The sequence below is a fragment of the Trichechus manatus genome, unplaced genomic scaffold (genome assembly GCF_000243295.1).
Source record: "Trichechus manatus latirostris isolate Lorelei unplaced genomic scaffold, TriManLat1.0 scaffold00041, whole genome shotgun sequence".
Lineage (NCBI taxonomy): Eukaryota > Metazoa > Chordata > Mammalia > Sirenia > Trichechidae > Trichechus > Trichechus manatus.
The window spans coordinates 5,769,405-5,782,139 of NW_004443977.1; the positions used below are offsets into that span (position 1 = coordinate 5,769,405).

Sequence of the window (12,735 nt, forward strand, 5' to 3'; positions counted from 1 at the left end):
TATTGTATTCAGTGAATAAGCCCATCGTACATCAGCTGCAACAGGACATCTGCTGCTACAGGGAGGGGGCTGGGAGTAGGCATCATTTCATAAAGAGGTCCTGGGAGGTCTTCTCAAGGAGGTGACATTTGGGCTGGAATTTAACTGTCAGCATCACAGGCATCTGGCAGAAGTATACTCCAGACAGAAGAAACAGCAAGTTCAGAAGTCCTGAAGCAGGAGTGAGTTTGGTGTGTTTAATATACAAAAGGGAGTGCATGGCTGGAACAGTGTGAGCTAGAGGAGAGTGAGGGCCACAATGTAGCCAGGAACGAGGTCATGCACAGGGCCTTGGGGAATTTTGTGTGGAGTTTGGATTTTATTCTAACTACAGTAGGAACCTACTGAAGAATTTTAAGCAGGGGAATGATATGGATGTGATATACATTTTTAAAAAATCACTGACAATAATGTGGAAAATGGGGAAGGGGTGATGATGGCAAAAAAGGAAGCCGGGAGGCCAGTAAAGAAGCTATTACAATAGTCTGGAGTGAGATAATATGATGGGAGCTTGGACCAAAGTGTAAACAGTAGTAAATATAGACAAGTGGAAAAATCGATTTAGGGTACATTTTGAGGTAGAACTGACAAAACTTAATGATAAGGGATAGGGAAGAAAAAGAGCAATCAGGTATGACGTGGGTTTTTTTTGCCTTGAGCAGCTTTGCAGTCAATGGTACCATATATGCGATGAAGATTAATAAGGTGGGAATACGTTGAGCAGGAGGATCTAGAGCTTGCTTTGAACATGTCAAGTTTGAAATGTGTTTTCAAGTTTGAAATGCCTTTTCATCATCCAAATGGAGATATCAGGTAAACAACAGGTACAATTTTCTACCCGATCCTCCTGCTAGATGTGCCCCATATAAAAGATCTATGTTTCTAGAAGCAAGAAGATTGGGAACGCCAAGCAAAGATGCCTTCCACATGTCCCCAGCCCACTTAAATCACATGCTCAATTATATCCATGTATGCTCAAATTTCAGAATGTAGTTTGCTCATGCTTGTATCTTGAAATAATCTAAACATTTATTCAAAGAAGGTTATATTATGCCGGTTTCAGAATTAAGCTAAGACATGCAGTCCCTCAGTTTATTTCTCCTGAACAAGACATAACCAGTTGCCATCGACTACAGAGTAGAACTGCCCCATAGTTTCCAAGGCTGTAAAATCTTTACAGAAGCAGACTGCCACATCTTTCTCCCATGGAGCGGCTGGTGGGTTCAAACCACCCACCTTTTGGTTAGCAGCTGAGTGCTTAACCACTGCAATACCAGGGCTTCAAACAAGAAATACAATGAGATAAAACTAATTTTCTAATCTGTAAGGCAGGGCTTTCACATTAGAACATGGATATAATTTCATTGTAACTTTAAGAGCTAGACTTAGACACAATTTTGAAAGACTAGATTCAAAACTAACTGGGAAGGGAAAAAAGACATATTTAAGTATATAAAAATACATTTTTTTCTTCAAGCTTAGCAAAGTTATTAAATAAGCTTTGTAACTTCGGACAAATCATCCTATTTGAGCTGTGATTTTCATATTTGTAAACTAAGACAGTTATAAAGATCAAAATGAGGTAATATGAAGTTACTTTGAAGGCTATGAAAGTTACACAAACATAAGGTACCATTATTATCAATATGATTATATGATTATTCTATAATAAAAACAACAGTTACACTATATATATCAAGCTATAATCACTTACCTACAGAAAATGTGCTCACATCCACCTAAGCACACAGGCTCCCTCAGAATATTGGTGCTGTTTGAAGAAAGGATATGATCAAGACTTAGGTCATTGTTAGATAAACATCTTATGCCAGATGTTCCATAAATCCAAGCCCCAACACTACCATATTTCTCTCTTCCTCAAAGGACAAAGTATTAAGGACATGTTTATTTGAAAGTCTGTTATTCCCTGGTTAAATATTCTATCACAAGACACCTGCTGAATTTCAATGGCAACTACTAAATTTGGTACAAGTTGTAACACTTTTCATAATGTATCTTCTGCGAAGTCAGAAAAGAAGGAGCAACTTCCATCAAGCACCTCTAAACCTCTTATGGTCAAAGCCAACCAGTGGCTTCTCCATGCAACTACTAAGACATACCTTCACCTAATGATTCAAGGAGCCCTGGTGGCACAGTGGTTTACAGCTCAGCTGCTAACCAAAAGGTCAGCAATTCAAATCCCCCAGCCGCTCCTTGGAAACTCTATGGGGCAGTTCTTTTCTGTCCTATAGGGTCACTATGAGTCAGAATCAACTCAACGGCAACAGGTTAATGATTCAAAGTGTAAACAAAAAACCTCAAATGAGAGCCACAAGTAGATGATGTTGTAACTTATGGTGCAAATGAAGACACTTCTTCTGAGAGTGAAACCAAAAACCAAACCCATTGCTGTCGAGTGGGCTGACTCATAGTGACTCTACAGGACAGAGTAGAACTGTCCCATAGGGTTTCCAAGGAGCAACTAGTGGATTCGAACTGCTGACCTTTCGGTTAGCAGCTGAGCTCTTAACCACTGTGCCACCAGGGCTCCTCTGACAGTGAAGGGGGATGATAACCAGACAGGATGCTAGGACAACCGGTGCAAATAAGGACTGTCCCAGGCAACCAAGACATTTGGTCACTATGCTCCTAAGAACCCAGGTTCCCATAAGGAAACATTTGTTTCTGGCTATTGGTAAATAAGCATCTCTTTTTCACTAATGTCTTGTCAAAAATAGTCATTCTTTCAGTTCACAGAAAGTTCACTGTTTTGCTCTTTAAGCAACTGCAAACAGGACTCATCAAGCTGACAGTCTGCAGACTGAATGAAATTCACTATATTGGGGTAGGAGACAGAAACAAAATAGCTCCAACTTAGTCCAGCAAAATTCCTGCTACCTTTGATACCCTAAAAAAGGTAGTAGTACTTATTAATAAACATACATCAAGTCACTACACTCAGAGGAAGTAATTTAGCAAGAACAAACAGAGGAAATAACACTTTCAAAGGATTTTTTGTGCTTGGTTCATTACACTAACCCTAAGGACCTTTAGGTATTTATATCATTATCAACCAATTACCTCTGTAAACATAATACACATCAATAAGAAGTTTTCTACATTTCTTTTCCTTGAAAGATCAAAAGTATCACATTGCACACTTTTATATGAACGTTAAAGTGAAATGAGCTTTCAGACAGAGTGCTAAAACAAAGTACACAGCCACGTTATTTTCAAGATACTGAAAAGGGTGCTCACTGACATTCTAAAAACCATTACTTTTTAAGAACTTGCAATATCTGATTTTTCTACCACACTACATAGAACACACCGATGAAAACATGACTTGTGATGCACCAGCCACTTCTGTGATTTTGGGAATTAAATAAGATGATCTTTTTTACGTTGTGTGTGCTGTTCCTATAATTTTGTTCATTATTTGACCTACCAAATCTGCTCTGTCCTTTCCCCATCAAGTGTGTTGAATTCTACTTCACTGAAAGTTCTGCATCTAAGATATCAAAAGTGGTGTTATATTGCCTACTCCTCTTCCTATCACAATATCCTTCCTCTATCTTTTCTATTCTGTCACCGTGGCCAAACCTCCAGCTTCAGCTCGTTCTCTACCTTGAAAGGACTATATTTAGTCCATTAGCTCCTGGATTCCCTACCCAGCCCAGATCGCGGACTCAACTACTTCAGAACTATCTTCACCACCACCCTAATTCTGTTGAGCTCCTACACACTCATGAATGCCAATCTATAACCCTAGATAGGCCCCACAGTCCACTTCCTCCCTGCCATCTCAGGTTATGAGTAATCATTATACAAAGGCACAGAGATATACACAATAATCTCTACACATTCATTTCGTGGCTTCCTCATTTTTGTATTTCTACCAGAGTAGCATATTAGATGTTCCATGAGTTAACAAACAAATGAATAGATGGCTATTCAAAAAAAAATCCCCATCTCTTCAAGCCTGTCAACCTTACTGGAGCAAATAGGTGTGATCTTTTCAGCACCTGAACACATTCCTACCTCATCATCTTATCCCTTACTCTAGATTGAGGAAACGATTTCCTACAGTCATTCTTCCTTCTTAGGATATGCTGGCCCTAGCTATCTATTTGCCCCTATCTCTCGTATTTTCCCTGTCCCCTAAAGTACCCTACTCCCACTATTATTATCACTTTTCTTCTTCCAGGAGTCCCTGGGTGGTGCAAATAGTTAATGTGCTTGGCTGCTAAAAGATGGGAGGTTCAAGTCTACCCAGAGACTCATTGAAAATTCTAGCAGAACTCTAGCACAGTTCTACTCTGACATTCATGGGGTTGCTATGAATCTGAATCAACTCAATGGCAACTGGTTGGTTCACCTTCCATGCGCATCCAAACATACACAAGTAATCTCCTTCAATCTACCCAAAAAAAAAAAAACTTTCCTTTGAGCCTTCCTTCCACCCTACATTCTGCCCCAGCTCCTTCCTTTCTTGCACAGATTACAGTTCTTAAATACATGCTCTATACCAACTAACTCCATCTCCTTACCTTCCCAGCCTTAACGCCCACCACTCTGCTAAAACTGATCTCCAAAGTATTTTTGGTCCTCATTCTCCCTGATGTCTGTGAAATAACACTGACCACACACGTCTTTCCTGAAATCTTTCCTTCCATTGAGTTTTAATTTCCTATAGTACATTCGGAAACCCTGGTTGCATAGTGGTTAAGAGCTATGGCTGCTAACCAAAAGGTCGGCAGTTCAAATCCACCAGCTGCTCCTTGGAAGCCCTATGGAGCAGTGCTACTCCATCCTATAGGGTCACTATGAGTCGGAATAGGCTCGACAGCAGCGGGTATAGTACATTTATCTGCCTATTTCAGCATTTCCTTGGCTGCTTCTTTTCCTATCTCTCAATAAGGACATTCCTCCTAGGACGCAGTCCAAAGCCTTCTGACCTTCTCTAACAGCACTTGATTCATTGCCTTGATTCCGTTTCTCAGCTTTAAATTTCCTTCTTAAGATGACTCTGAACCCGTTATCTGTAGTTCTGACCCCTCACTCTTACAACAAGCTACTATAATGTAATTAACAATAAAATTAATACCTATGAATAACTGTACTAATTATTCTAATTAGCAAGCTAGAATATATTTTTTATTGTTAATAGATGAGGAAAGACATAGGAAAAAGTGAGTGAATGAGAAGCGTGTGCATACAAGTGTATTGGGGAGAGATAGGGAGTGTTATAGGGAAAGCTGGGAAAGGGTAGTTCTAACATCAAAAGAATTTCAACGGAACAGCTCAAAGGGTGAACATTCTACACAGAGGGTGGAATTATCTGTGCCAAAGCAAGACTTTCTGAGAATGACTATATCTTAGCTGACAAGATACCCTGGAATAGAAGAATTTGTATTATATCTAGGCAGTATCTATCACAAATTCCAAATGCATCCAACTTTAACTCAACTAGTCCACTGCCAGGAATTCATTCTACAGATACTTGCAAAAAGGTAGATCACTGTGAAACTTCAAAGCACCAAAGATACATAAAAAAAAAAATCCTATAAACTTCCAGAGACTAAAAAATAATAATAACATTAAATATGTCACATATTAAAAAAATAAGGAATCAGAATGGCATAGGACTCCTCAAGGGTAGCAAGGGATATTAGAGAACAGTGGAGTAAACCTTTAAAAATTAAAATTGAAACTTATTTTGTACTTAGAATGCTACATCCAGTTACCTTCCATAGTATAAAGTTAATAAACAATGGGCAATAAGAATGAGCTACGAACTTAACAATGTCTAAAAAAGGAGGAAAAAAAATTCAAGAAGTAGAGATATAAGCGTATTACTTGAAAATATAAAGGTAAATACTAGAAGAGCTAAAAAATACGAAAGAGGCCGTGTTTAGAGTCTAGAACTGAATGGCGATAAAGCAAAAGAATGTTTTCATTATAATTTTTGTCCTATTCATTTTGTAAACTATATTCATGTGTAATTCTAATGAAACATTTAAAAATGTAAAGGCACATGGACAAGGACATTCATTCTAGCACTGCTTGTCATAGAAAAAGAATGGAAACAACCTAAATTTCTACCAACAAATGGTACAATAAATTATGATACACCTGTCTGATGTATATATAATAACCTCTCATCCGAGATATATAATACTTATATAAACATAAACTGCCCCTTAAAGAATACACAATAAATTTATAATAATAAATTCTTAAAGAAGAGGACTCAGGCTTACTTGTCATCAATTTAAAAAAATATTTAATGAGCACACACAGTATTATTTAGCATATATATAATTTTCAAATTTTTTAATTTAATATTAAAAAGTTCTTCACAATCCACCCAAGCCATGCAAGCTTTCCTCTCACTGCCCCTTAGCAAAAAATCATCTATGCTCTGGTCAAGTCAGTATCTTTAACATCTCACAAACATGCTGTGTCCAAGTCTAACCCCGTGATTTTGCTCAGACTATCTCCCCAACTCAGAATATACAGCCTCTTCCCGAACAACTATTTAAACACAATTTATCATCCAAAAACTGTTCAAGACTGTATAATGAAAATGCCACTAAACAAAGTGGTATGGAATTTCCTGAATTCTAGTCTCCTGCTCTTATTTACACAAAACCCAAACCACGTACCAGACACATAAACGAACACAAAGCCGACTTTGACATGCTCTTTCCTAACGGATTTACAATGTACCTAGGTCGTCTTATCAGCCAAAGTAATATATGGCTTAAGAGAGGTACAAAAGGCTAAGGCTTCAAAGTAGAAGAGATGGCATCTAGCTGGGGCTTGGGAATCAGTGTTGAAAAATAAATATTTTGTATTGTAGCTGTCTGAGTCCCTGTTTTTCTTGGTTCTAAACAGACAGTAGCCCTACAGACAAGAGATCTTGACTTTCAATTTTTCTGAGCTTCTCAACCCACCATTACCTACCTAGCAAAGTGCTAGGTGAAAAGCAGGATTCCAACAAATCCTTAGTGAGTGAACCAAAGGGAATGCTACATGCAAAAATGCATTTGTATTAACAATTCAATTTTATCCTTACTCTATTTTCAGTATGATATACATATATATTAGAAATAAAAAATCCAAAAGAATAAGAAAAGATATTTGCATGGTAACAAGATTTCTGTACCTTGAAATTTCAACTAGTTTACTTTTTCCCCATCTGCAGTCATAACTCTGTGACTTCATATGTAGTTGATTTCAAAGGATCAGTGCAGTCAGAGGCTTGTAACTCAGGAACTACTAAGTATTGAGAACAAATTTTTTTTAAAAAAAAATGGTCTTATTGATATAAAATTTTCTTCACGAGAAAAAAAGGAAAGCAAATTCAGTTGAGATTACAATAGTGAAGCAGACCTTTTTTTTTTTTAATTGTGCTTCAGGTGAAAGTTTACAGCTCACGTTAATTTCTCATACAAAAATTTATACTTTTTTTTCTTTTGTGACATTAGTTGCAATCCCCACAATGTGACAGCACCCTCCCCCTCTTTCCACCCTGGGTTCCCTGTGTCCATTCGACCAGTTCCTGTCCCTTCCTGCCTTCTCATCCTGCTTCCGGACAGGAGCCACCCATTTGGTCTTGTGTATGCAGACCTATTTCTTAACTGAGCAGCTCCCTAAGCTTCCATGAGACATCAGGAAAAAAAAAAAAACCAAACTGGCTGCCATAGAGTCAATTCCAATTCATAACAACCCTATAGGACAGAGCAGAATGCCACACAGGGATTCCTAGACTTTAATATTTACAGAAGCAGACTGCCACATCTTTCTTCTATGGAGCCGCTGGTGGGTCTGAACAGCTGACCTTTCGGTTGGCAGCTGACTGCTTTAACCACTGCACCACCAGGGCCCCTTATGAGTGCTATCAACTACTATTTAATATTAAGCAAGACGGCTACCATAGCGCTCTTACATTTTAGAGAATCCCCAAGGTATTTTTAAGTTGTAGAACAATACACTTAAAACCAAAATGCACAGGTTCTCTAAATCAATTAAACAATTTGTCGTGTTTATCTTTAGGAGAATTAACAAAGTCATTAACAGGTAAGGTGTGATAATGAAATAATGAAATTGATGATAATGATAATAGTAGTAAAAATGATAATAATGAATAATGAAATTGATACATCCTATTTTGTGTTGTTATTTTGTATGTCAGATACACTTAGAACACATGGGAAAAAGAGTAAGAAATCGTGTCTCATTGCTTAGTGCCAATAAACTGTTGAATAAACAAGTCAAATATCCCAAAAATCAAATGGGTAATAGAACTCTATTAGTGACTATAAAAGAATTTCCCGTATAAGACAGATAAGCCATAAAGATAATCACGTAGCCCCAATTCAAAGAGTTTTGGCTGTTATATCTTCTATCTCCCTTCTATTCCACTTCCTTCAAAGCAAAACAGTATCTATATAACTGCTGATATTCCTCTGTCCTTTAAGGCTTCACCTCTTTCACCTTCTCTTCAAATTCTGAGTTTCAAGGTTCAGGTCTAGGCTTTATTGTTCATACTCTCTTCTCTATCCACTTCCTCGAGAGGTATGCTGCAATTATCATCTACGGGCAGATGTCTCAAACTTCCACCCTCAGTGTAAAATCTGAGTTCCAGCCTGTATACCCACAACTCCACTTGTAATACCATCCCTTATGCCATGGGGTACAGTGTTAAAGGGTGCTCAGCGTGTCTGGTAAGTTTCTCTGGTAGTCATAAGCTCTACATAACACCAGCTGTGTGTACTCATATAATGGAAACTATACCATGTCGTGGTTCTAGCTCTAAAGTCCAAATGGAAAGATCTATGTCTTCTGCATCTGCTCTGAGTCCTCAGTCACTATTGATTATGGGTAATTAACCCCAGGAACCTATTGAGGATTTTTGACAATGGAGATGAGACATTTTTAACCAGGTCCTTTTGGTATTTCCACTTACAAACGTCCCTTAAATGTTAACTGAAGTTCGTTCATTAATTTAACAAACCCTAAGAAATTATGTACCTGACACTGAGACGGCCATCCATCAAAGAATCAAAATATTTCACAAATAACTCACACAAACAAATAAGAAACTAATTTGAAAAAGAGCTATGTGGTGCCATGAAAGAATTTAACAGTAGAAACTGACTAAACCCTAAAGTCAAAGAAAGCTTCCCAGAGGAGATACCTGTAATGACTGTGCTGAGATGTGAAAGTTACATCAAATTCTAAGTTTTCATTAGTTACTTTAAAGCAAGGTCCCCGTGTATTTATCTCTACTACCTACTCCCTCTCTCTTGAAAATAAACATACAAGAGTAACCATTTACTAAAACACAAAATAAATGGCACTTCACTTATCTCTTTTTTTAGTTTTTTATAGTGAAGAGTTCTACGAGGGCAAAGAAAGAGAAAAATAAAATTACATGTGGCTGATTGCTTGCGTCCTACCTCTCCTGTATGGTGAATATGGAAACTCAGGTTACTGTAAACAAGTAAATGAAAGAGGAAAAAGACTAAATTAAAAAAGCAATAAAGAAATCGCAACTTTAAAGACAGAATAAAAGAGTTTTAGCTTAAAAACAATATAGATAAATGAGCCAGCTACTCAGATCACATGAAACTACACCATTGACAAGTCTAACAGGTTATGAACTTGTAACTTTAAGCTAGCCTCAAGGCCATCCTAGTTATTTCTTAGCAGAAGGAAATAATTCAAAAGTAAACATTCATTTGCTTTGCTCAAAGAATCCCCTAGGTGTCGCAAACAGTGAAGCACTGACTACTAACGTAAAGGTTGATGGCTCCAACCTACCCAGCAGCTCCATGGAAGGCCTGGCGATCTAACTCTGAAAAGAATACAGACAAGAAAACCCTGTGGCGCAGTTCTACTCTGTAACTTATGGGGTTGCCATGAGTCGGAAATGACTCAACAGCAATGCGTTTTGTTGTTTTTTAACAATCGTATGAAGTAGAAACAGTAAACTAACTCATTGTACAGATGACGAGAAGAAAGCATAAAAAGATTAAATAACTTGTCCAAAATCACAGAGCTACGATTAGAACTTGGGGAGGGACTCCAGAATCCATGCTCTTAACCACTAAACTATGCTGCCTCAAAATATAGAGAAAGTAAAATAAATCTTGATATCCTTTCAAATAACAGGGAAAAAAAAAAAATCACAAGATTACTTGTTAACTTTTTCCAATTAAGTTGATTAAAAAGGCCCTAAGACCCCAAGTTACAACTGTATGTAGATGCCAATTGTACACAGATGCCCTCTCCCCCAAGATGTGACAAGAGGTACCTAATTATTTTAATTCACAAAATAGTCTCTTATGACACCTGGGCTGATACATATACTGCAGTGCCTATTATTTCCTGCTTCCTTTAGCAATACATTATTACTGTGCTCTCTGCCAGCCTCTCAAATGATACGGTCTTCCTGTCTCATTTTTCCAAATCTTTAAACAGGTTCTATCTGGCTGTGAGGCTTGGACCTAACACAAATGTCAGATCTGGCCTCCTGAACAGTTTCATCAGCTTTACCTTGAAGCCATACCTACGTTAAAGGTCAAGAAAGGATGCCCTGTATTGTAGCCAATCCACCCTCGCCAGAGAGTAATGCCTGCTGCAAAAAGGTCCAATATGCTACACAAGACAGATGACAGCTGGGAACACGAGATAGATGACAGCTGCAAGATGAATGTGAGGGTAATCGAGGTAATCACTAGCCCACTGGGTAAAACTGTGAAACTCTGCAAAAGGACATACTGACACACAATTTCAAATAATATGACACTACTTTGGTGGGTACCAAACGAGAAGCAGACCATCCTGAGTGGATCCTTTCATGCAATGATGTCACACAAGTGCTAAGCAAAGGCAGAGACAGAAGCGGTCCTTTTCCCACGGATAATGTGCAGCTGGCAAGTTTTATTCACTATGTTGTTGTTAGTTGCCATCAAGTCAATTCTGACTCACAGAGGCCCCATATGTGCAGAGTAGAACTGCTCCATAGGGTTTTCAAGGCTGTGACCTTGCAGAAGCAGATAGTCAGGCCTGTCTTCCAAGGTGCCCCTGGGTGGGTCCGAACTGCCAACCTTTCAGCCTAGTAGGCGAGCATTTAAACGTTTGCGCCACCCAGAGACTACAGAAACTGCTAAACTTGTGGACACACCAAGAGAGGAATGTAATATCATTTCTAAACACCCATGTTACATAAAATTTTATACTAAAAAGGATTTTTAATCTTAAGACATTCTACTTGTTAAAGCAGAGTTCCACAAACTACAGCCTGCCAGACAAATCTAGCAATAGCCTGTTTTTGTAGGACTCTCAACTTAAGAATGATTTTCACATTTTTAATGGGCTGTTAAAAAAAAAAAAAAAAGACTATGCAACACAGAGACCGTGGCCAGCAAAATCTAAAATATTTATCATCTGACCTTTTCGAGAAAAAATTTGCAGAGCTATGTCTTAAAGTTCAACATAAAGAAAACAAAAATCCTCAGAACTGGACCAATAAGCAACATCATGATAAATGAAGAAAAGACTGATGTTGTCAAGGATTTCATTTTACTTGGATCCACAATCAACGCCCATGGAAGCAGCAGTCTAGAAATCAAACATCAAACGACTTATTGCATTGGGCAAATCTGCTGCAAAAGACTTCTTTTGTTAAAGTGGTAAAAAGCAAAGATGTCACTTTGAGGACTAAGGTGCACCTGACTCAAGCCATGGTATTTTCAATTGCCTCATATGCATGCAAAAGCTGGACAATGAATAAGGAAGACCCGAGGAAGAACTGATGCATTTGCACAGAAGAAAACATTCTTTGATGGTTAGACAGTAGACAAGAATCATCTCAGGTGAAGGAAAAGACAACACACACTACAGGGGAAGTCAGCACAACTGGACTAAACCAAAAGCTAAGAAGTTTCCTGAATACAAGCAAACACTTCAGGGACAGAGAAGCAGGGGCAGGGGTCTGGGGACCATGCTTTCAGGGGACATCTAGGTCCACTGGCATAACAAAGTTTATTAAGAAAATGTTCTGCATCCCACCTTGGTGAGTGGCGTCTGTGGTCTTAAAAGCCTGCGAGCGGCCACCTAAGATCCATCAATTGGTCCCAACTCATTTGCAGCAAAGGAGAACAAAGAACACCAAAGACACAAGGTAAATATTAGCCCTGGAGACAAAGACGCTACATAAACCACAGACTCCATCAGCCTGAGACCAGAAGAACTAGATGGTGCCCGGCTACCACCACTGACCGCCCTGACAGGGAACACAACAGAGAGTTTCAGATGGAGCAGGAGAAAAGTGGGGTACAGAACTCAAATTCTAGTAAAAAGACCAGACTTAATGGTCTGACTGAGACTAGAGGAACCCTCGAAGCCATGGCTCCGAGAAACTCTGTTAACCCAGAATTAAAACCATTTCCGAAGTCCACTTTTCAGACGAAGATTAGACTGGACTATAAAACATAAAGTAATACTCATGAAGAGTGTGCTTCTTAGTTCAAGCAAATACATGAAACCAAATGGTCGGCTCCTGTCCAAAGGCAGGATGAGAAGGCAGAAAAGGACAGGAGCTGGTTGGACGGACACGGGAAACCCGGGGTGGAAAGGGGGAGTATGCTGTCACATTACAGGGATTGCAACTAGTGTCACATA

General features: G+C 38.6%; 1 protein-coding gene across 5 annotated transcripts in view; it reads right to left on the reverse strand.

Annotated features, from left to right (window-relative positions):
- The window catches only part of BARD1 (BRCA1 associated RING domain 1), a 94,498-nt gene that overhangs the window by 79,263 nt on the left and 2,500 nt on the right, over nt 1-12,735 (reverse strand). For 2 of the 5 annotated variants that reach the window (XM_004376286.3, XM_023731266.1), the window contains one exon: nt 1,754-1,810. In XM_004376286.3, the coding sequence (XP_004376343.1) occupies nt 1,754-1,810 (57 nt within the window). Of the gene's footprint in view, nt 1-1,753; nt 1,811-7,210; nt 7,324-9,481; nt 9,755-12,735 lie in introns of those variants that run through there. The other 3 variants (XM_023731264.1, XM_023731263.1, XM_023731265.1) reach the window with 3 other exon arrangements.